Here is a 21,936-nt window from a genome sequence, read left to right on the forward strand (position 1 = left end):
GAGCGGCACAGCATGATTGAAGGCTTCCCCCCGTGGCTCGATCTCCTTTGGCTTGCAAGGTTGGCAAAGGCTTCATGGGAGAAGTCCATGGGGCCTGGACTGTTCACTACAGAGTACAGACCACGACCTTGGGACGGTTTTATGGACCCTGTGTTGGATGTTCTATGCCAATCGAAGTACAAACCCGACTGCTCGACATGGAAGCGGAAGTGATTGGAAAATTTCTTCGATCGCGGTCAGTGTGTTGAAATACGACGGCTCCTTCCTTGATTTTTTCACGACATCATCATTCTCTGGCTCTAATATTGAAAAGGCGCATTGGTACTCGACCCTCCACATCTCGTCGGTAGTTTTCTCGCACGCACCCTTCTTCAACAAGCGCGCCAACATCACCATGGCCGACGCCGACGTCCAGAAAGCACAGGAGGTTGAACCTCCAAAGGAGGAAGCTGCTCCAGCACTTCCCGACTATGTCCTCGATCCCAATGCGGTCATGAACGATGTCCAAGCCGAATGGCGCTATGGGCGACCACCAGACTACACCAAGACGAGGAAAGTCTGGTCAGACAGTAAGGGATATTTCCCATTGAAATCCACTCTGGATCGTTACATGTTTACATTCTGGTTGTGTTGGTTCACTGGGAATAAGCTTCACCACCCGGTATCGAAGTCACTTAGGGCCGTCATGGAGTCAATCCTCTGGATCCAGGCCTGATTTCCCAGTGGATTTTCTAGTCGGAAGTCAATGTTATACTTCGATGCTCAAACCATTGTGAGCTCTAATGTCAGACCTTGGGTTCTATCTTTTAGGATTTGGACGATTTCTAGTACTTCATGTTCGGATGTCTATCTGTTATTGGGATTTCTACCATCCATTATATCTCTCATCGTTAATCCTGCGCTGTTCCACTGGGCGTGCACGTTCCTTACTTCACCACGTCACTGATAACACTCCTAACTTACTCGCAGCTAAACGCATGAACCACGAGCATGGCAGTCTCGAATTCCTGGTCGAGAACCTGGTCAAGAATTGGGAGATCGAAGCGTCGTTCAAGCCCGCCCTGAAAGACTGGCGCACAGTCGATCATGACAACTACAGCTTTGCCATCAATGGCGGGCCCCCGCAAGATGCTAACCATATGCTCGATGTGGGCACATACAATGCCATCATCGCTCCAAATGAGTACTATGACCCGACACACAGTGATTTTGCCAGTAGTCACAAAACATTCAAGCGCATGATGCCCACTTTTGCGTGGGAGGTTCTGGAAGTCTACTCGGGGCCTCCTCGTGTCGCGTTTCGATGGCGGCATTGGGGAGTGATGAAGAACGATTACGTGGGATTCAATGCGTGAGTGATACACAGTCGCAGAACCGAGAGAGCACATCTCCGATCCTCTTCAGCCGAGCTAATAGACGAACAGCAAGGGGGAAAAGGTCACAGCCAAGGCTCACGGTGACACGATCGACATCGAAGGCGTCACAGTCGCCCTCGTGGATGATAAGCTCCGCGTGCAGAAGTTGGAGACTTGGTTCGATCCGCTGATCATGTTCCGGCAAATCGCCCCCAATGGCGTCGTGAACAAAATCCCCGTCGAACCGAAAGCCTACGAGGAATGGGGCAAGGATGAGCACGGGGAACCTGACGAGACGTCAAATGTTGCAAAAGACACCCGATTCACCCCGCCAGTCGTCGAGAATGCTCCGTCAGCGACCACAGCAGGCGGATGCCCTTTTGCGCCAGCAATTCCGAGCGAAACTCCGATCGCGCTGCCGTCCGACCATCCGCCGATCCCGACCAGTTCCTCCTCCGCTCCCACTGTTCCCGCCACTGTGGCGGACACGTCCGCCCCCTCCGATGCAGCCACGGGACCAAGCGACTTAGTCGAGCGTGGGAAGTCGGAGGCGGGCGCTTAAGGTGGGGAGTTAGCGAATATGGAGGAGGCAGAGCATCGGTTCGCGGTCAGTGGTAAGGAAGAAGCGGAAGAGGACAAGTGGAGGATCGGTTGCTGTGGAACCAGACTAGATGTTACTGGGCGTCCTTGGTGCCGCGAGGGTCCTTCGAGATGTGAGTCATTCTGAGGGGTCAGTGCTGGAGGAAGATATGATCGGGATGGGATGCGGTTGGAGATTTGGCGGATCATGAATTTGCATACACGGTAGATACAACTGGCTAGATTGGATGCTTGTTCGAGGCCGACCTAGTTTTGCTGGCCTCGTGATAGGTAGTCGTTTGAGATGATAGTTGATGAGCCCACTCCTACACTCATTCCTCTGTCTGCAGAAGGTTGCCTACGGATGGTACCCTATGAATACGCTACACGCTACTATGAACTTTATTTAGTCTTAAAAAATGGACGTGTCTCTCTTGGTACTAGGTATATCTGGCCTCTAAGACATGGTCGTATGGCTAATCCCGATTTTCGATACTTGGTTCATTATGAGTCATTTCAGTCCCACCTCATAATATCCACATCGGCAAGAATCGTGAAAGCTCCACATCAACAGTGATAGGACCACACGGATATCTTAAGCAATCTTATCCTCAGATCTGCAATCTGAAACACTCTTTCGATGCCCAACAAATCACGTTATTATCTCTTACCTTGGGTCGCACCTTGGCTGACCACGTAGCCACAGCAAGTGCTGTGAAGAAACATATTTCAGTTCTAGTATAACACCAGCCACAATCCACCTAGCTGCCTGTACTAGCTTCCTACATAGTAGTTTTGTGACACACCCGAGTCGGACACTGCGTCCTATTCCTCCAATATCAGAATCATGAGCTTCGGCCCAGGCCACCCCATCCTCTCCATCTCTGACTCCCAGTTATAACTTACTGGCATCTATCTCGTCGGATCCTCTAGCGATTGCTCCCGAACAAGGCTACGGCGAACTCGATATTAAGACGGCTATCATGTCTTACAACCGGAGCAGTGGGCACAACTCTGCTGCCTAGATTTCATGTCTGAGCCTCGCCACCCATCAGACCAGGGGACGACGTGGATGGCGGAGCGATCCACTGCAAACGTCAGGAGGTCTGGCTCGTTGCTTACGCTAATCCCGCCTAGATCGTCGAATAATCGAATTTGAGATACGATTCGATTGCGATTTACGACTGCTTTGCCTCACGGGCTTACTTACATTGTGAAGACCGTGCAGACTGGAGGTGGCTTTCGTCCGTGTAATCAGTCACTCTGGTGATGGGAAGATGCGCGATCGGCTCTTCTCACGGGCCGAACAGTGGTCAATATCACGATTTGCTCTCGCATTTCATCGAATTTCGGAATGATTCGGCTTTGAAGAACTTCCTGAATCCTGAGTCAAATGCCCATGTTTTCCTCTCAAACACGGCCAAGGAAGAATGACACGATAGCCGTCGGCACGCTCGAACCAACGATGCCCAGCCCATTTCTCCGAGGAAGCGCCCAGTCATCTCCGAATCCCGGGTTATCGTGGAAATGCCTTTGGATTTTGGAACGGATGATCCCGCCACAGCCCACGCTTCTCCCTTAACTCCTTGAGCGATGAAATTGTCGATTCTCCGGAGCCAAGCGCTCGAGGTGGCAACTGTAGCGATCAGCCCAACAATGGCCGTGGGCGCTTTCAAGTTTCATTGATTTCAAAGTCGCAAAGACCAGCCAATCATGACGAGGTAAATGGTGATTAGCAATCTCAGTGCACGTGACTTATCCAAGATCCAAATCAATGTCTCTTTCCGAATCGGCCTCGCGTCGATTTTCCTTGGATCGTGAGAGATCAAGTTACATAGGATTCGTTGCCTACGGGCGTATAGACGTTGTGGTCATCCGTCCTTCCCAAACGCTTGTAGCCTAAATACAATCATGTTCTACCCACCATTGTCGGGACCGTGGCGGTAGGGGATTGCGCTTGATTGCTGCCCTGACGACGAGGAGGTCGAAGGGGTACCAATTACCATGGCCCGACATGAGTCAAAAAAGGCCGGTAATCCTGCCCAACGCAGGGCTTTTAGTCGCCACTACAGCCGGCTCCGTCGCTGACACTCGCTCACTAATTAAGCTCCTTCGGGATTAGCGCGGGTCCTCTACGTTCGGCTGCAGGGAAGTTCTCCGCTCCTTGAGTTTCCATCGAAACGATGCACAATTCCACAGATAATTGTGGACATGTGCCCCCGAGAAGGATGATCCCGTACGAGTGCTGGACGCAGGAAAGCTTTTAGAGGAGGGAGAATTCGGACGCGAAATGCAGTGAGAGGCAAAGGGTCGAGAGGGGAGGGAGTTGTTGATGGGTCCCTCGTGCCTGTTCGACCACGTTGTCGTTCCCACTTCGAAACATTTCTCGTCCGATAAGTTTAGTTCGCGACATATGCACTGCAACTTCCAAGAACACATGCCTGCCATCCCTAGCTTAGGCTTCTTGCGACGTATCCAGTCAGTGAGGGACATTCTTCCCAGGCGGATTGTGTTATTTGTGCCTGCTCACCTGTGACGCAAACCGGGCAGGGCGGAGGCATTCGAACACTAGGTATCCGGCGCGATGGTAGCGGGGTAATCAAAATCATACTCTCCCGCACCAAACACGGCGAGGGGGGTCCTTTCTCCAAGGACCAAGTCATCCGGCGCTGGAATGACTTTTCAATTTCGGAGTCAAAAGTACAGTCGTCTGTGCGAGAGCGACACGTCCACCGACGGCGGCAATCGGACGGAAGCACTCCGAGAAGCAATCAGCCCCAAGGTAACCCCCAACTCGACCAGATATTTGACGGACAACGAGCATGAAGGCGGACGAGACAAGCGCCCCTGAAGTCATCTTTGCCTTCGCCGTTGGATTTTTGTCGCCTCTCATGATCGATCCTTTGTCGAGACCTGGATGCGTCAGGGAACAAACGCAAGGTCCACCCACCATGAACAAATTCATCACCCAGGCAGGTGTTGTCGCAGTCTTTTTCAGGTTAAGCGCTCCGCAGCAAGTGGCCATGCAACCTTGGGATTTATCATTTACGGCACTAAGCTCCTTAGCCTCGCTCTGGTAGGCTACAAGGTGGAGGAGGGCACAGCAACGATGTTTTGGCGTGGTGTTAGAGTACAAGGAAATCTAGCTAATTAATCGGAGGATGGTACGACGACGAGGGAGTGCGGGGTGGTTGCAAGGCTGAGTGGATGGACTGATTATCGCCATGTTCTTCGTATTCCAGAACATCATTAGGCAGATAGACTGGACCGTTTGTGTGCTGGCCAAGTGGTGAGGTGCAACCTCATGGGCTGGCGGAAGGTTCGGAGGAGAACTAGCAATTACGGCGAGTCGAACGGGTGCAGCCAAAGTTTAGGAGGATGGATGGACCAATGGACCAATGGATTATTTCAGCAGCGGGATTCGATGGCGAGATTTATGCATGCAATACGGAAGTCGAGTGGTGGTTAAACGGGAAGGGATAAGGGGGATCAGAAGGAGAGTCTCCGAGAGGCAGGCTTGACCAATATTGAAATGCAGAAAAGAGCTGTTTCGACTGTTCCACAAACTCTGAGTGGGAGAGCGCGAGCTGCCTAGTTTAGATGAAGTGATGAATAATGAGTTATGGATGGATGATGAATGGCTGAATATTCAGTAGCTGGACGACAGGATGAGACTTGGGGTAGAGAGGCACTGGGATAAAGCGAGAGGATGAGATGAGATGGAGGTCTTGGCACCTGGAATCAATGATGGAGACTGGGAGAGAGACTGGAGACGGGAGCCGATGGACTGATGGACAGATGGAGATTGGAGAGGCGCGAGGGGGCTTGGACCACCGACCACTGGACTAGGCAAATGAAATCGAGTCATCGCATCGCCCCCCCGACCGCTCACTGAACCACCGAGCAAAGGAGGAGAGAGTGTGACACACCACCAAAACCCATCGCCCACCACATTCACCTCGTCTTTGGCTGACCGATTCTGTGAATACTTCCATCTGGCTCTCCCCATACTACAGATTACAGACATCTCCCCTCACCCCCCTCCTATCACGATTGTCCGACAACCCAACACCAGAACTTCTATCGTTTCTTTCACTCCTCTTCACACTTCAACTCTCCCTCCTCTACTGTGTCCATCTCACCCCAGCAACCACCATGGCTTCTCTCACTCCCGACGAGCGCTGGGCCCTCTAGAGCATCGTTCCTGCTACCCAAACTCCTGGTGGCTGTGGCCTTCACAATCGTCGACTTCGGTTTCCTACGGCACCTCCTCTGACGACCCCTTGTTGTCTTTGTTCGTGACTTTCTATTCCTCTCCAGCAAAACACCGAACAAGTAGTTGAGCACTGACTGTTTGGTGACGGATTTGCCTCCTCGCCGCCGTCCATTCTTCCCTTCCGGCTCTCGTTGACACTTGACAAGCCAGTCACCCACCCACTTTTCCTTGTTCCCTCCACCACACAGACCCTCCCGCCTCCCGGGTGGCACTGCTGCCTCCGACCAGCGACTCATCGAGACCCGTCTCATCTTGGCCCTGCCAGTCACCCTCTCTTCAGTCTTCAGTCTTTAGTTTTCCACCAGGCTACCGTGTACGAATTTCGTTTCTAACCAATCTCCACTCATCCTTTGGGGTTCATATATGTTGTTCTGCATTTCCAAAAGAACGGCGTTTTGAGGCTCTTCGTTTCAATCTCCAACCCAAGCAACCTCCTCCGTAACCCGTCCGTCCCTGCCACCTGTTGCAACGCGACTCCTCACCTCCACAACACACGCCTCGTCCGATTGCGTCCCCCAAAATCTATCGATCCCCTTCACCCATCGAACCTTAATACGACCCTGCTTCTAGACTATCATCCGTTATTCTATGCAGCCTACGAACCCCTCGACTTCGAACCACCGATTCCTTTGATTGACTTGGCTGCTGCACTCACCGTGGCCACCGTCATCTAGGAAACCCCTCCCCGTCGCAAGTCGCCCCAACATCATCACGATGCTTCTCATGTCGTTCGAAGTGTCCCCAGTCACCCGTCGCTCAGGTTTCGCCCCCGGTTACTCGAACAAGGATTCCACCGCCCGCGCTTTGCAGAAGGTTTGAGACTGCTCCGACGACGACTGCTGTTCGTCCACGAGCTCCGACCGACCTCTCTGTAACCCGCGAACGGCTTTGTCAATTCGGTTTCTCTTGTTCCGGCGATCCTGTAGCAGACGGGTGCTGGAGGAACACTTGTGGTCGAAAGAACGCGATTGTGGACTTAACGCCCACAGCTGATTTCGTTCGCCACCGCTTCATCCCGCCGTTTACACAACACGTCAACCCCATATCCACGACTCTCCATTCACTGGGAGGCGTCAATTTGACTCTGACTCGGTCAGTATCCGTTCATTCTTCCCGCTGTGCGCTTTCTTTGGATCTGCATTCGTGCGGTTAAAGGAGAGCGACTCTGGGGATTGGAACAGAAATTAGTCACAGCACGACGCACTCACCAGATTCATCACGAGACGATCCATTTCTCCATCCGTCGTATGCGAGAATAGTGGTGTGGTCTGCCATCACGGTTTTTCTTCACAACGTACATCACCCCACAACCTGACGACCATAACAACCCCGGTCGATTCAGGTACACACCACCCATACTCGGACTTCACCGCGCAGTACTGCAACGCAGCACATCGTGGTCTATAATCTGTTCTAAACTTCCGGTTTCAGAACAAAATCGTTTAGACTTTTGTCTATCATTCAGACTCAATGGTTCTGAACATGCACATCACATATCCAGATTCAGTCGGGTTGTCCTCGGCATATCCCTACGAACCCTCCCTTAGTTCGTCCGCGTCTTCCTCCTCATCATCCGTCTTTTCTGTCGGTGCAGCATCGTCGCAATGTTCGGTCGCGACGGATTCTTCTTCGCTGTCGGGGTACTCGGGTTCTGATTCGGGGGATTGGAGGGCTGCATCGCGATGTTCGACCAGTCAGGAGGTCCTTGCGCGACGTGCACTTCCTCCAATCTCAAGCTGTGTCCCCCCTGCCATCCCATTGGAACAACGCCAGAACCCCCGGCGATCCTCCTGCTCTGCCGGCCAGCGGCCTCCAACCCTGGTCCGACAGTGCGAGAGAAAAGTACAGTTTGTTGATGGACTTGTTGGTAAGAGTTGTTTTCATCCGTTTCCCTTTCCGCATTCGCTAAGCATTTTTTTCTGGTTTAAAGAAGCTGCAACACAGATGGTCGAGGTGATCTGGCCATTATCAGTCCCTAGCATCCGTCCCGATGCATTGACGGGGAGATCCATTCTACCCCTGCGCACATTCATTCAGGAGACTCTCCGAAGATCGCGCACCAGCTTTTCCACGCTGCAGGTCGCACTTTACTACCTCGTGCTCATCAAATCCCATGTTCCGAACCATGATTTTACGATGGAACAGCCATGTGACATGCTGTCGATTCGCGCTCTTCAGTGTGGTCGACGCATGTTTCTGGCCGCGCTGATCCTTGCATCGAAATACTTGCAAGATCGCAATTACTCCGCACGCGCCTGGAGCAAGATCTCCGGCCTGAAGGTATGCGAAATCAACATCAACGAGATGGCATTCCTGGATGCGGTCAAATGGAAGTTACACGTTCCACAATCAACATTCGACCAATGGCAGGATCTCATCATGCGATATACCCCTTCGCAACCTCCAAGCCCGGGCGTCCCCCCACTAGCGTCATGCGCTCAGTTGAGCCAGTGGCGGGCCATCATTCCGTGCCTGACTCCAGAGCTCAATACGGTGGATCTTTTGGGACCAGGGCTTCCGCTACAGCTGCAAATCCCCGAGCGGGTACGTACATGGCCACTTGCGTCGCCCACCTCCCCTCTCCCAATCCCACAGCCACGGGAATTCGTCCCAACGCCACGGGCCAGCATCACTCCGAGTCGCGTCAACCCTCCCCGCTTCTTGGAGCCGCCGGCAACCGCTCTTCCGCCGACGCCGTCCGTCCCGCGCTTCGCTCCTCTTCCCACACCCCAGATGACCCCGCAGACCGCATCGTGTACTCCTGCAGTGAGTCTCGCGCAGTTCTCGCTGGGTTGCCGGAGATCGAGCATGCAAGCTGCCATCGGGCTCGCGAACAGCTGTGGCATGTCGCGGTTCAACAACGAAGCATTCCCAGGGCGCCTGCATTCCAACACCGGTGCGTTCCCAGGAGGTCTGGATATGCTTCCACCACGCCGCTCGAGCATGGTGTCGAGGAGCTCGTCTCCTGAGAGCATGGTCTCGGACAATTCCACGTCCTCTCGAAGCTCCAGGGCCAGCTCCATCAGCTCGGCTAGCTCCTGCGCAAGCAACCCGACCATGCGGCTCTGCCGCGTCGCGGCCCTTCGCTCTGCGACTTCTTGTCCCCTGAAGCCCGCCGGCCTCGGCACGTTTGCCGACCGTGTTACCATTAAAGAACACGATTCCGAACCCCCCTACTACTCATCCGGTGCGGATGACACATCAAGCCTCGATGGTGCCACCCCTGTCCCTCTCGACCTCCCTGTTGACGCACCGGACTTCTCAGGCTTCCACATCGGCGGCACCAGCTCCAGCAACAAGACCCCGATCCCCTACCGCACCAAACTCTACGCCACCCCCATCCACGAGCACACTCCACCCGCTACCTTTACACCCACTAAATCCTCCACCCGCAAGCGCGGCCGCAGCTCCGCCGACCTCTCCTCCCTCCAACACAACGTCCGCAGCCTCCTCCAAGCTGCCGCGGACCGCGACGAGCGCCGCTCCCGCCGCGAAAGCATCTCGCCCAGCTCGACCTCCACGACCCGCAGCGCGTCGCGCGGCTTCCCCGAGGTCATTACCGACTCGTGCCTGGCGTCCAGCTTCCTGCTGTCGCCAACCCGCTGCGTCGCGACGCCGAAAGCGTCGTCGACCTCATCGGCGCTGACGTGCGATCTGCTGACGCCGAGTCCGCTGACGCGACCGATGCGGTCGCCGAGGAGTGGGGGGTGGAGCGGGCAGCGGAAGAGGACGTGTATTGGGCGGGAGGCGGCGGGTTATGTGAGCGTGGACGGTGGCGTGGGGATGTGGGATGGGCAGTAATTCCATCACCACCGTACGTCTACCAACATTGATCGCTTTTGCGCGAATTATTCAGGGGAGCGATGTCGGATGGTGTCCTTGTAAATTCCTCACACCCCACCCTCCAACCCTTTTTCTTTCCCTCTCCTACCATACCTAGTCATACCCTCTCTATTCCCGCGCATGTGTGGTCGCTGAACGGGGCGTGGCCGAAACGGAAATCGGAGCGGGATGGAGTCATACCGGAGTTTAATCACCTGTCTTTCATTTGGGTTCCTTCCTCTGTTCCACTTTCGTTTTTTCATCGCGCTGCGCTTTTTCGAGGATGCGGGAGACGTGTTTTGTAGCCGAACCACGGTGGCGGTGGGGTCGGCGGTGGCGGTGGTGGATGTGTGGGCGGTAGCGGCACGTGTACGACGAGACAGTACTTATACCATCCCCCAACCTCTCCTTATCGTACCTCGCAAAGGGGTTACGATTCCGTTGCAGCCATTTGGCGCATGGGATCGGCCCTTACCTTAGATACTCCTGTGTCCATTTTCGAATGGATGCGTCTGACCGATAGTAAGTAGTGTAGTGTAGGTTTTGAGAATCGAAGTCTTCGATGAGTTAAGAAAGTGAGGACGATCAACTTGACATTGTTTGGTGAAGATCTGTAATATCGTTTTTCTTCGTTCTTGGGCTGCTTAGTGATGTATGCGAATCATACCTGTAATGCCAGATGGGAGATGGGCACTTCGTCTTGTGTAAGGTACCGGTATCAACCTGGATCACAGACAGTCGTGGAATTTGGTAGACTACCGTCAAGTGAACCAGAAATCGACCTCAGTCATATTGACGACACATGCAGTCGACACTTCAGGAGAACCTGTCCTGCAGCATCCCCCTTTTCCTCAACACCTGTACCTAAGCCTACCTGATGCATAACAGGCGCCATTATGGCCATCTGGCGTTTATTTTTATCGACCCGAACGGATCACAAATCACAACAGTGAACAGTGGAGCGGGCGCGTTTAGCTAGCAGGCTACAACGGTATTGTACGGAGTACGGTCGCCCCTTTAATCCTCCTAGGGCTCGATCAATCCGAAGAAACCTTGGAATATGTCGGCTTGATATAACGTACGGGTATGACAGAAGATGAAAGGGGATTGATATCGCTATATCACGCCAGTCATTGCTACACAGCTCGTGGATCTTTAAAGTTCGTTGCTTCATCCGCAAGTCGTCCATGTCTTATTTCGGTACGGTTTGCATGAGCGCTACCCTCTCTCCTTAAAACTGTACCTCTATGTCGAAGCCTCGTCTATCGCGTATTATACCACGCGCACGGTACGTACCGTCCTCTTCCCCCATCGCCCAATCTGGTAACCCTGCCCCGTTCCGTCTCTCACCTCCCTAGCGAATCGGCTGCGCTTACCACCGCGGTTTCGGGTGTCACCAGACAGACATCATATGCCGCGGATAGATTAAAGCATCCACCGGGGTCGACGGGGAGATGGGATCAGAAAGTTCGGTGATGGGATCTAGGCGCGATGGAGAGATTGAGGGAGTGCGCTGGATGGTTCGGGAGAATGAGCTCGGCGCAATGAACGACGCGGAAAGGAGCACTCCTCTCCTGGATGGCTCGTTATTCCGTAAGTTGTTAATATGGTATTCGTTCGTGCTTCGGAGGCGTCAAATAATGCGGAACATCAAACATAGCACGTCTCCACTCGGTCGCAGCGCTTCTCTGTCTTCAATCTTTCATGACGTTGTCTCCTTGTTCCCTGCAATCCGATGTCTCCCTTGAGTCCCTACGTACGGCCTAGGCAATTGTGCAGCCCATTTCCTAACTAGTTGGCTAAAGTAGTAGTTCCCTGCAGCCGCTCCACATGCGAGGAATAATCTGGATGTCTCGCATCCGCCCTGTCAATTGCATTTCGGAACCTCGTCTGATTGTCTCGGTCGTGAGAAGCGTAGTGAGATCTTCCGGTCGGCAAGGGAGTAATGGAGGAGGGGGAACCAAGAAAAAGAAATTAGAAATGAGAACATCTGAATCTTCACACCACGAGTCGAACCACGAGTCAAGCCAAACCGAATCCCTTTTATCCCTCTTCTGGACCGGTGTCGCGTTGACTTCCTCTACCTTCACGCCATCCCTCTCTCGCTCGATTGGCGCACGAGAACCACAAGATCGATTTGTATCACCACCGACTCCTATCGCTTTCGGTGCGGTTTAAGAGTCCGTCCGCCTGGATCGTCGACGCCCAACTTCCGGGTTCCATTTACTCTCACGCCGCCCATCTCGTCCTCCAGTCGAAACGGCCCACGCTTCGCGAATCGAGCCCGCTGATTTTGATCCAATGATATAACGCGGTGCGAGAAAACGAAAGGAACGTCAAAAGCGTTGAGACTTGCGACCGTCCCCTCCACCACCATCGTTGCGATTGAACAATTGTCCCGAAAATGCGAACGACTTCCTACCGCTTCGAAGTTCGATATCTCAACGCTCGGCAACGAACCACTTACAAACATTGACAAAGAACGACGACACTCCAATCGTGGAGAAGCGCGGGACGAAATCATGCTTGGTCTTCAATTGTTGGCAGCATCGCAAAGTGCATCAGACATTCTACCCATTGTCAGTGGGATTCAATTGACACGAACAAGGTGTTCAACACGGCATCGAAATCCACCTATACGCTCTTCGACTACCGCATAAAAAGGGAACTCCGCTCACCTCCGCGGCTCCTGCCCCAACTCTTCTCATCCTCGTAGTCCGCACGCCCACCTCCACCTCCATCCACACGACCACCACCACCCCCTCCCCTCCCCTCTCCATGTCCACCGCCAACTCCGTCAACGACACCCAACTCGGCCTCAGCACCCACGAAGTCCAACTCCTCCGCTACCACCAAACCGCCGCCCTCCAACAGTCCGCCCCCCAATCCACCTCCTCCCGCGCCGCCTCCGCCGCCTCCTCGCAGGGTCGCCTCCTCCTCGACCCTTCCTCCCTCGCCGCCCTCTCCGCCCACCTCGACCGCGTCATCCACGAGATTCAGCGCCGCTGGGCCGCCCTGCACGCGCAGACCCAGCAGGCCACGCAGCTGCAATACGACCGCGCGGGCAACGTCGTCGGCGACGCGGACGCCGCCATCGAGCAGTTTCAGCAGCTGTGCGACCAGATCGAGGAGCTGCAGATGGAGTTTGAGAAGATCAAGCGGATCGGGGAGATCGTGAAGGGGTATCGGGCGAGGGTGGAGGCGTTGGATAGGAGGGTGGGGAGGTAAGCGGGGATGTGGCACTGGGTGTCCATTCCCTCACGTTCCCTTAATCCTGATACCCAGAGGAAAATATGCTAAAGAAAGAGGGGTTGAGATGGATTTAAGACGGGTGCCTCGCAGCAAACAAGACAGTTCAACGGCGCGAGCCGAAGATTTCAACCATATCGATATTTGTTCTTCGTTCGGACTGGAGCCGAGGTCTCTTGTCTGGCGTCACTTATTCTTTTTGAATTTTTTTCCTTCTACTCCGTCTTGGTTATCATTATATTCTTGCCTCACGGCCAATGATTATGACTTTGGACACTCAAGTCTCGCACAACAGAGCGGTACTCCACGAGCAAGCCCCTGAGGGCTGCGGCTCATGGCGTCCTACAAAAACAAAGATCGGTTCGCCTCACGGCACGGATGGAAAGGCGGCTTCTGTTTTGCAATGTCTTATCTTACTATTTCTCTTCCCGTTTAAAGAGCCTGTTAGCTAAAGCTGTGATGTTTGAGATGGGATATGCCTCGCGGCACCGCACATTTTATTGGTGTGTATAGCTTGAATTGAATTGAGTGGAGGCTCTAATGCCTATCAATTTATACCCCCTTCCTATCCAAGTCCTCTCTCATGGCAAAGTCAAAGGCTAAGCTGGTGACTATCATGACCGGAGTTAAGGAACCTCTGAAAATCCGATGAACTTTACTATATCACCGAAACGTCATTTGGTGCCCTGCTCTTTTATCTAGCTCATTACTCCCTGATCCCTCCATACATCCAGAATTGGTAGAAGGTGCACCGCATTAGGCTACTTTGCCATTCGCCAGGACTTTCTTATTCTTCTCGTCATCTATATCAACTTAGCTCATCAACGGTTCCATTCAGGGGGTGTAATCACGGAAACTATTGAGACTGTTGAAAGGCGACTGATATCGGAGAACACCGAGTCGGCAGTCGCATGTCAGATCAGTCAGCACTGCGCACTCAAACACTTGACTGAACTTGGTTTGAAAATGGTTGGGTTGGCTTGTGAATTTCTCCATGAAGAAAAGGTGCACCGCAATTGATTGAGTACCAATGACACTGGAGCGACTTTTGCAGACCAGATTTGACCAGAGGGCCTCAGGGCGCGGCAGACCCTTGCACGTGCCTATTTCATGCACATCGCTGTGATGAGGCAAATTTACTTGCCGTTTATAGAAATATATCATAATTGAGGACGAACTCTTGTTTAGCTAGTCCTCATAGCGAAGTACGTACTCCGTATTTCGTGCTCAGCATTTACGTATTGCCTGTCTGTGACTCGGGGATATCGGTCTAGCACAACTGGACGAACAGTATTGCCTGAATCGGACATGCCAAGCCCAGCCTGGACAATGGTTGCTCGCTATGTCCGAAACTTCCCATGGTTTTCGAAGAGCTTGGGAGTATTATTGCTTGAATCGGACCTGGCATGCCCGGCCTTGACAATGGTTGCTCGCTATGTCCGGAACACCCCATGGTTTTCGAAGAGCTTGAGAGTATAATTGCAGATAGTCACTCAAACTTACGGTATACTAGTGGAAATGGTCTATGTAAATGAGATCACACGGGTCAAACACCAAAGGGATCGTCAAAGTAGTCGTGGAAAAGGGCTAGGGACTATACGATGGCCTTTCTCCAATTTAGGTGCTTTCATGAAATGGAAAGGTATAAATTTAAAATACCTGATGGAAACCCCAAGCACTATTGGGACTTGACATCTAACTGAATCCTCTCTCACATTGTCTCAGCTCACTTACTGAAACCTCGCCTTCCCACCATTACAATGACCGACTACATGTCCAAACTCCTTTCCTTCACTCCAACGTACCACACGGACACCTATCCCGCCATCGACCCCCTATCCGGCCCCACACTCACCAACCGCACCATCCTCATCACCGGTGCCTCCAAGGGCATCGGCCGCGCCACCGCCATCAGCTATGCCCGTGCCGGCGCCTCGAACATCATCATCGGCGCCCGATCCCCGCTGGACGCGGTGAAAGCGGAGGTGCTCGCGGCGGCGAAGAAGGAGAATCGGGACGCCCCAAATGTCCTGGCACTGTATTTGGACGTGGCGAGCGAGGAAAGCGTCCAGAAGATGGTCGCCCAGGTGGAAGCGCAGTTCGGAGAGGTTGACGTGCTCATCAACAACGCGGGGTATCTCGAGAAGTGGGTGAACGTGGGCGACACGAACATGGATGCCAAGGAGTGGTGGAAGTCGTGGGAAGTGAACATCCTGGGAACCTATCTCTGCACGAAGTTCGTGCTGCCCCTGCTCTTGAAGAAAAAGGGCGGGTTGAAGTTCGTGATGAATATGAGCAGCATTGGCGCAACGTTCCTTGCTGAGGGCTCGACGGCATACCAAACGGCGAAGTTGGCCGTGATGGGCTTCACGGAACGGCTGACGAAAGAGTATGAGAGCGAGGGCCTGGTGGCTGTGGCGGTCCACCCAGGCGGAGTCTCAACGGAACTTGCACGGAATATGCCAGACAAATGGCATTCTCTCTTAAACTCCGCGGTAGAACTGCCGGCAAACACTCTCGTGTGGTTGGTGAGGGGGAAGAGGGACTGGATGAACGGAAGATATATCAGTGTGGAATGGGATATGGCGGAACTGGAGGGCATGAAGGACGAAATTGTTGCGAAAGATCTCTTGAAGGCAAAGCTGACGATGTAAATAAACGCACATCTGAATATAGACTTTGAAGCTGGAATATATGACCGCGAAATTTCGGCAAAGGATCTCTTGAAGGCAAAGCTGATGATGTAAATAAACGCACATCCGAGTATTAGACTTTGAAGCTGGAACATATGACTAGTGACGTCTTGGCAAAGGATATCTAGGGTGAAGGTCAATGTACATCAATGGCATATCTGATCACATTGGACTTGGAAGCTGTCGGAAAAGGATTTCTGAATCGTCTAGTTGGCGCTTATATACACATTCGTCGAACAGAGGAAAGGGATCGATCTGCTATTGAGTCTATCCGCGATAGATTTAGAGAAGCGCCAAATCACCGAATTTCTCCTGAGCGGGTGTTAGCGGTCTGATTCTGCTTGAATTAGACACAGGATTGACATACCTTGTAGCCCGGAACCTGCCATTGTCCCTTGGAGACAAGTTGTTCTGTTCGCTTGTCGATATCGGGTCGGGCGGCAGCGACTTCCTCCTGCAGTTTCACATCATATCAGCAACCATTCGTCGTCCCAAGAAGCACCGAACCCTCGACACAGCACGTAGAGTACTGTCGACAGGAGGTAGCGTGGATAATATACGCACCACAGTGAGATCGTCAAACGGCCTAGCCTCCTCAATATTCCTCAACGTCTTCTCCAAATCCTTCAACTCCGCATCTACCACCGTCTTCGTCTCCTCAGCACTCTTCACCGCCTGTGCCTCAAATGCATCGATGGCCTTCAGTTGCCGCTGCACATCGTACGTCGCCGGCTTGAAGTCCTTGAAGCGCCGTTCGATCTCGTCGACCACGGCGGTGTTCTTCAGCGAAGAGCGGAAGTGGGCGAAGTCGACCGACTGCGGCAGCTCCGAGAGCATCTGGACCTTGCGGCGTGCGTCATCGTTGCGCTTCTTGAAGGATGCGAGGGCGTTCGCGGTGTTGCCTCGTAGGCCGAGCTGGGTCCCGAGTCGGGTCCAATCGAGCTTGAGGGTGGCGCTACGCTGCAATTGACGGCCAAGTTAGCGTCGATCACACGATATCTTGGGCTAATGGGTTATTGGAGATGGGGAGAACGTACTCCTACCGCCATGATGATGGATTTTGAAGTGTTGCGGGTTGCTTGGAAGATGGAAGCTGTTGACAGGAGCTAAAGTTGAGGTTGACTGCGGAAGTTCTCGCACTTGGCACATGATCACGTGACCGCTTCCGCGGGCCGGATCCGAATATGGCGACTCCCTTGGCGAGCGATGGATTGACAAGGGCAATTGGGATGAAATGTCACGATATGCACGTAGGATTTGCGAAGTTGATTCTGCTCAATTGATTGAAGTTGACCGAGTCTCCGAAGCTTTTCATTTACCAGACTCCTGGGTCCAATAGGTATGAAATGTACATGTCCATGAGCGGATCACATTGGCTTTTGAAGCAATGGTTATCATCGGCAAAACCACGCCAGCAACAGGATCACCATGAAGCAAATCATGTGCTCAGTGCCATGATGGAGTTGACAATGTCATTGTCGTTCTCCTTCAGCGCGCTCACGGCCTTCTTTCGTGACACGTTCGCCTGCTGCATGACCAGCTCGATGTCCTTGGTCTCCAGACCCGATTCATCGACCTCCTCGCCATCATCTTCCTCCTCCTCCTTCTTGGCCTCACCCGCCTCGATCTTCTTGTCGCCGTGGTCGTGGCCGGCGTGGGGGTCGGCATCAGCGGCTTGGGATAGCTGTTGGGCAGCGGCGGCTTGAGCTTGGGAGTTCAGGTCCTCAATCTTGGCCTCGCCGAAGATGCTGAGCGTTTGTTAGTCGCTGCCGTGGTATGCTGTACTTGCTTGATCGACTTACATCCAAGTGTTGCTGGAAGGAGACTTGTAGACATCCGGGTTGTTGATAACGAACAGAATCTGGACCCCATATTAGCTCACCGTATCCTTCACATCTTCAACGGCAATCGTGAGATCTTGGGAAAATGGATGGCTTACGTTCTTGGGCCTCCTCAATGTAACACGGGTAATACCCTCAACGTGCTTTAAACCAAGCTTCGAAATGGCCTTTCGCGCTTTCTTCTCATTACGCGAATGGATGGTCACAGCCGAACCGGCGGGAATGCTGGCCTCGCCCTCCTCAACTTCGGGCTCGGAGTCGGAGCTGTCGGAAGCATCTTCAACCTCAGCGATCTTCTTTTCCGGCTCATCAGGGAGCTCTTCGATTCTTGAGCTCGACATTTTGGCGATAGGTGTCGAAGGTGCGAGGTGGTGGGAGATGTTGTGGGGGTGGTTCAGTTGTTATGGGAGAGCTGGGATGTGAAGTGAAGTTTCGCACCACGACAAATTTAGCGAGGTTTTGGGATGGCGGAGATCTCCAGCACAGCGAAAGTGCAAATGGATAACTTCAACGTTTAAGGCACACCACGACAGAATTCTACGATATGGAGCGTCTTTGGATTTACGATTTTGAATTTCTTGTCATTCCCGTGCATATTTAACAATTTTAATTATGCTACCCCGATCCCTTGGCCATAGATCCCACTACTGGGCATGGAAATGAGCACGGGGTTGGACATGAATGCTCCAGTCACTGTTTGATAATATTGCAAGAACTCAATACTCGCTGTTTTGCTTGGCAGGAAATGACACCCTCTTGGTGTCTTTTTGATTCTCAAGCTTTACCCATGTGAAGCAGATATACACGCCGTGCCGACCATGCAAGATAGAAAGAATCGTGCGCCATCACTCGTCACCCTGACTGCACCTAAGCACTTGCTCGGACCTTGGCCAGCGCAACCTTCTCCGCGAATCGCTTCTGTAGATGAGAGATAGATTAGCCGTCTACAAGGGGACTTTTCGGAGGTCCAATATCATAGAAGCAATTGAGCTTGCCACATCATGCTTGGATTGTCGAACGTACCTGCTTCTGCAGTCTCATGACCTTGTACCTCTCGAAGTCATTGAGGGTCTTTCGCTTGTCCTTTCGTGCCCTCGTCTTCGCCCACGCGCTCTCAGCAAAGGTCTTCTCAACCTGAGCCTCGTTCCACTTCGTCTTCAGCCCAGCGTTACCGATGGCTCGCGGGAGCTTGGGGATGACGATCGGAGTGAGGGAAAGTCCAGCAAGGGCAGCGGAGTGTCGGGGAACGACCTTGTCTGCGCTCGCTGATGGTCCATCGATGAGAACCTGCAAATCATGCTTAGCCACAGAACACTCGACCTTCATCATTCTTGCATCGCGGAACCGGGGCCTGGGATGCTATGCGGTGGCTACGTACGCGCTTGTGATCGATGATCTCGACAATTGCTGCTAACCGGCCATCGTAGGGACCGCCGGCGAAGAGAACGACCCGTCCAACCTCCACCAGTCTCCAACTGCTCGTAACAACGGTGGCGTCGCCCATGGTGACAGACTTCTGCGATGATCAGTATTCTGGTATAATGTCGAATGCCAATGCAACATACAGTTTGATTGGGGCGAAGGGTATGAGTATGTGCTGTCGTGACGTTGTAATGCCGGTTTCGAGGTTGAGGTTGAAGAGAGCTGGTCGCTTAATTTTTGGTGGATCACGTGTGTCGCTCGATGTGCGAAATTCGACGATAAATTTGTGTGAACCGCCAAGACAATGAATCCATGCACCACGTCACGTGCTAGCTTACTCAAGTCCAGGTTTTCTTTTTTCGGATTCAGTTTGATTCTTCATCTTCCCTCCACACAATGGGCATAGCATCCCATCTACGGGCACTGAAGCTTTGGAAATAGGCAATGCTCCAAGCTCGAATGGAATGAACTAGGGACACCTAGTGAGAGACTCTCCTTAGAGATTCTCTCTAACAGATCTTCAAGGTACGTGAAACTTTCCTCCAAGCACACTTCACTTTCATGAGGATACAAATTTGCGATTGACTGCAGTTGTCGGAGGCCACGCCTAGGTTCTCTTAACGGCACTGAGCGTATGATATTTAATATCTCACATATTCTGAATTTCACCGTCTACATGTTTCTGGTTCACACACTTTGTCAGATTGCTTGCTGATTTAATGCTTGCAGGCTAGACATCCCGACGGATAGTTCCTCCGTCTAAGGTCGAGACCATTTCTTCGGGCCTCCAACCTTGTCGTTGTCCCGTAAGTTGCTCTTCCATTTTTTTGACTCACTTTCATCCATTCCTGCCCAATGATTAGAACTCAACTAGATAGTATCTGACCTTACGGGGCATGATTATTTCAGTTACACCAAGATCGCTGAGGGGCGCAACTCACATTTATTTCTTGCTACAGCACATTGGTGGTACTTTGACTGACCGTGAGAATAGGATGAGTGCCCATATGCGAGTTGTCGAGAGATAGCATTCCCTTGAGCCGGTCGCAACCCAGACCAGCAGAAATGCCTGAGCACCGCCGGAAACCTGCACGTAGGGAGCCGGCGTCCTTGCAAAGGACTCCAGGCAGATCCAAGCAGCCCTCGAGCTCCCGAAGACACAACAAAGGCAATCCAGTGATTCGTCACCGGCCCTCTCCATTGGAATCACTTCCCAACGAGCTGCTCGAGAAGATCTTCCTTTTGTCACGTAGCACTGCTCTACCTTGTTGTTCGCCACGCCTAGGTTCTCGGTTGTCGCACGAAGGGACACTCGTCAATTTCGCAGCGGATTTTCTCTGGAGTTTCGCCGCTCCCAACATCAAGAGCAAGGATTTCCAGAAAGAGTATTTGCGCCTTGTCAATGCCCGCTTCTTCACCGCAAGCTTCTTCAAGAAGTGTGTTGATAGTGTGCTCAACCCAGAACCAGGGCGAGGTCCCGCTCATTCGCTGCACTATGCATGCCCTGCTTGCATCCAATCCTTTCGTCCTTTTGCTGACGTGGGCTTTTATTTCACGGCCAAACAAGTTGGGACAAATTGTTGCCCATGTGGAAGAACAGCACAATGCGAGGTACTCTTCCCCGTCCTGAATCACAGCTTGCCTTCCAAAGTTCTTCATGGGCCATGGACCCTGGAAAAGGTAACACTCGCATGCTCTCTCATGCATTACGGCTGGCGTTCCACAGTTCAGGGCACCGCTGGAGAGGAAATCGCCGCTCGGGGACTTGATGACGCTATACAAGAGCGCCATTACTGGGCCATTTTCCTTCTTCTCAAATGTTTATCTGTGGTGCCGTCCAGCAGAGTTGTCAGGGAAACGCTTTTGGACAACAATTTCGACAAGAAGATTGTCCTTGCTGTCCTTTTGGCTCGATACAATGCCGGTCACATTACTGACTATCTCGATCCATGCTACGATCCTTGGAGAGTTCCCCTCGACAAGAAGCAAACTAGCGATCGTGATGTCTTCCTAAATACATGGTGCACTGAAGCTTTGGAGTACGAAGCACGGAAGGACCGCGAAAGGATTCATATGGACATCTTCGACCTCTTCGAGATACTGGACCCTGCATTTAATCATCTTGATGATGTTGCTCATGTCGTTTGGAGACAAGTTCTTCAAGAGAACGACGCAGTTCCTCTGAGAGCGCCTGAGTTCTTCAACGATCTGTAAGTTGCGGAACCGGCCTAATTAGGACCTTGGACATAATTTATCATTTTGTCGAAGTCATGCGACCGATGTTATGAAGCGGCTAACAAAATCGAGGCTGCACCTCACCGAGGACTTGTTCGACTAACTTCCGTACCGCTTACATATCTCGTTCCTCAACTTCAACTCGTCTCGTTCTTCATTTCGTTTTTTTATTTTTATTTTCCGAGTCATCTGAGTATTCTGCTCCTTTGCTGTATTTCGTTGGAGAATCAGGATGGGAAAGAGTTCGAACGCGGGAATATTTGAGCAACTCGTACTCTACCACACTGAAGTTTAATATCGAGTATGGATCAATTGTAGGATAGGAGTGTATTATAGAACTCATAGCAATACTACAGCTCCGGCATCACTACCTCTACACATTGCAACATGTTCCCCGTAGTCTCGTGATTCGTAAACAGATCATCATGTCCCTCTCCCCGTTTGCTCCTCCTATTCCCATTCCG

The 21,936-nt window shown here is 52.5% G+C and overlaps 9 protein-coding genes across 9 annotated transcripts; 6 read left to right on the plus strand and 3 right to left on the minus strand.

Moving 5' to 3' along the window:
* Positions 1 to 244: 244 nt before the first annotated feature.
* On the plus strand, positions 245 to 1,587 carry P152DRAFT_424180 (uncharacterized protein; the record flags this gene model as incomplete). The annotated part of the gene is made up of 3 exons (XM_033677220.1): positions 245 to 569; positions 970 to 1,351; positions 1,425 to 1,587. Coding segments are annotated over exons 1-3 (720 nt in total), but the record flags the coding sequence as incomplete, so codon positions are not given.
* Positions 1,588 to 3,784: 2,197 nt separating this feature from the next.
* On the minus strand, positions 3,785 to 4,724 carry P152DRAFT_208977 (uncharacterized protein). Its single transcript, XM_033674398.1, has 2 exons — positions 4,465 to 4,724; positions 3,785 to 4,405 (listed from the first exon to the last, which is right to left on the minus strand). The coding sequence occupies exons 1-2, from the start codon at positions 4,595 to 4,597 to the stop codon at positions 4,053 to 4,055; spliced, it is 486 nt and encodes a 161-aa protein (XP_033530398.1). The 5' UTR covers positions 4,598 to 4,724; the 3' UTR covers positions 3,785 to 4,052.
* Positions 4,725 to 7,692: 2,968 nt separating this feature from the next.
* On the plus strand, positions 7,693 to 8,712 carry P152DRAFT_404781 (uncharacterized protein; the record flags this gene model as incomplete). Its single annotated transcript, XM_033676778.1, has 2 exons — positions 7,693 to 8,077; positions 8,141 to 8,712. Coding segments are annotated over 2 exons (957 nt in total), but the record flags the coding sequence as incomplete, so codon positions are not given.
* Positions 8,713 to 10,116: 1,404 nt separating this feature from the next.
* On the plus strand, positions 10,117 to 10,597 carry P152DRAFT_208374 (uncharacterized protein). Its single transcript, XM_033674397.1, has one exon. The coding sequence runs from the start codon at positions 10,222 to 10,224 to the stop codon at positions 10,510 to 10,512; it is 291 nt and encodes a 96-aa protein (XP_033530400.1). The 5' UTR covers positions 10,117 to 10,221; the 3' UTR covers positions 10,513 to 10,597.
* A 2,213-nt stretch (positions 10,598 to 12,810) lies between these two features.
* P152DRAFT_468795 (uncharacterized protein) lies at positions 12,811 to 13,260 on the plus strand (the record flags this gene model as incomplete). Its single annotated transcript, XM_033680844.1, has 1 exon — positions 12,811 to 13,260. The coding sequence occupies one exon, from the start codon at positions 12,811 to 12,813 to the stop codon at positions 13,258 to 13,260; it is 450 nt and encodes a 149-aa protein (XP_033530401.1).
* Positions 13,261 to 14,731: 1,471 nt separating this feature from the next.
* P152DRAFT_209158 (short-chain dehydrogenase/reductase-like protein SDR) lies at positions 14,732 to 16,185 on the plus strand. Its single transcript, XM_033674399.1, has one exon. The coding sequence runs from the start codon at positions 15,042 to 15,044 to the stop codon at positions 15,933 to 15,935; it is 894 nt and encodes a 297-aa protein (XP_033530402.1). The 5' UTR covers positions 14,732 to 15,041; the 3' UTR covers positions 15,936 to 16,185.
* A 71-nt stretch (positions 16,186 to 16,256) lies between these two features.
* Positions 16,257 to 18,156, minus strand: P152DRAFT_468797 (NAC-domain-containing protein; the record flags this gene model as incomplete). The annotated part of the gene is made up of 6 exons (XM_033680845.1): positions 16,257 to 16,286; positions 16,342 to 16,428; positions 16,539 to 16,934; positions 17,443 to 17,722; positions 17,777 to 17,835; positions 17,914 to 18,156. The coding sequence occupies 6 exons, from the start codon at positions 18,154 to 18,156 to the stop codon at positions 16,257 to 16,259; spliced, it is 1,095 nt and encodes a 364-aa protein (XP_033530403.1).
* A 475-nt stretch (positions 18,157 to 18,631) lies between these two features.
* Positions 18,632 to 19,329, minus strand: P152DRAFT_462171 (60S ribosomal protein L14). Its single transcript, XM_033680279.1, has 3 exons — positions 19,194 to 19,329; positions 18,839 to 19,102; positions 18,632 to 18,733 (listed from the first exon to the last, which is right to left on the minus strand). Exons 1-3 carry the CDS (start codon positions 19,317 to 19,319, stop codon positions 18,683 to 18,685), a joined length of 441 nt encoding a protein of 146 aa, XP_033530404.1. The 5' UTR covers positions 19,320 to 19,329; the 3' UTR covers positions 18,632 to 18,682.
* Positions 19,330 to 20,108: 779 nt separating this feature from the next.
* P152DRAFT_209285 (uncharacterized protein) lies at positions 20,109 to 21,854 on the plus strand. Its single transcript, XM_033674401.1, has one exon. It carries the CDS (start codon positions 20,303 to 20,305, stop codon positions 21,449 to 21,451), a length of 1,149 nt encoding a protein of 382 aa, XP_033530405.1. The 5' UTR covers positions 20,109 to 20,302; the 3' UTR covers positions 21,452 to 21,854.
* Positions 21,855 to 21,936: the final 82 nt, after the last annotated feature.

Source organism: Eremomyces bilateralis (genome assembly GCF_010015585.1).
Source record: "Eremomyces bilateralis CBS 781.70 unplaced genomic scaffold P152scaffold_31, whole genome shotgun sequence".
NCBI lineage: Eukaryota > Fungi > Ascomycota > Dothideomycetes > Eremomycetales > Eremomycetaceae > Eremomyces > Eremomyces bilateralis.

What these genes read in the sequence shown, in the direction of transcription:
- P152DRAFT_208977 (XM_033674398.1), bottom strand. Translation starts at nt 4,597, where the DNA reads ATGACTTGGTCCTTGGAGAAAGGACCCCCCTCGCCGTGTTTGGTGCGG. An exon ending in CTGCCCGGTTTGCGTCACAG is followed by an intron (nt 4,406 to 4,464) that starts GTGAGCAGGCAC and finishes CTGACTGGATAC; the next exon opens with GTCGCAAGAAGCCTAAGCTA.
- P152DRAFT_208374 (XM_033674397.1), top strand. Translation starts at nt 10,222, where the DNA reads ATGGAGTCATACCGGAGTTTAATCACCTGTCTTTCATTTGGGTTCCTT.
- P152DRAFT_209158 (XM_033674399.1), top strand. Translation starts at nt 15,042, where the DNA reads ATGACCGACTACATGTCCAAACTCCTTTCCTTCACTCCAACGTACCAC.
- P152DRAFT_462171 (XM_033680279.1), bottom strand. Translation starts at nt 19,319, where the DNA reads ATGGGCGACGCCACCGTTGTTACGAGCAGTTGGAGACTGGTGGAGGTT. An exon ending in AGATCATCGATCACAAGCGC is followed by an intron (nt 19,103 to 19,193) that starts GTACGTAGCCAC and finishes CATGATTTGCAG; the next exon opens with GTTCTCATCGATGGACCATC. An exon ending in TCATGAGACTGCAGAAGCAG is followed by an intron (nt 18,734 to 18,838) that starts GTACGTTCGACA and finishes TCTCATCTACAG; the next exon opens with AAGCGATTCGCGGAGAAGGT.
- P152DRAFT_209285 (XM_033674401.1), top strand. Translation starts at nt 20,303, where the DNA reads ATGCCTGAGCACCGCCGGAAACCTGCACGTAGGGAGCCGGCGTCCTTG.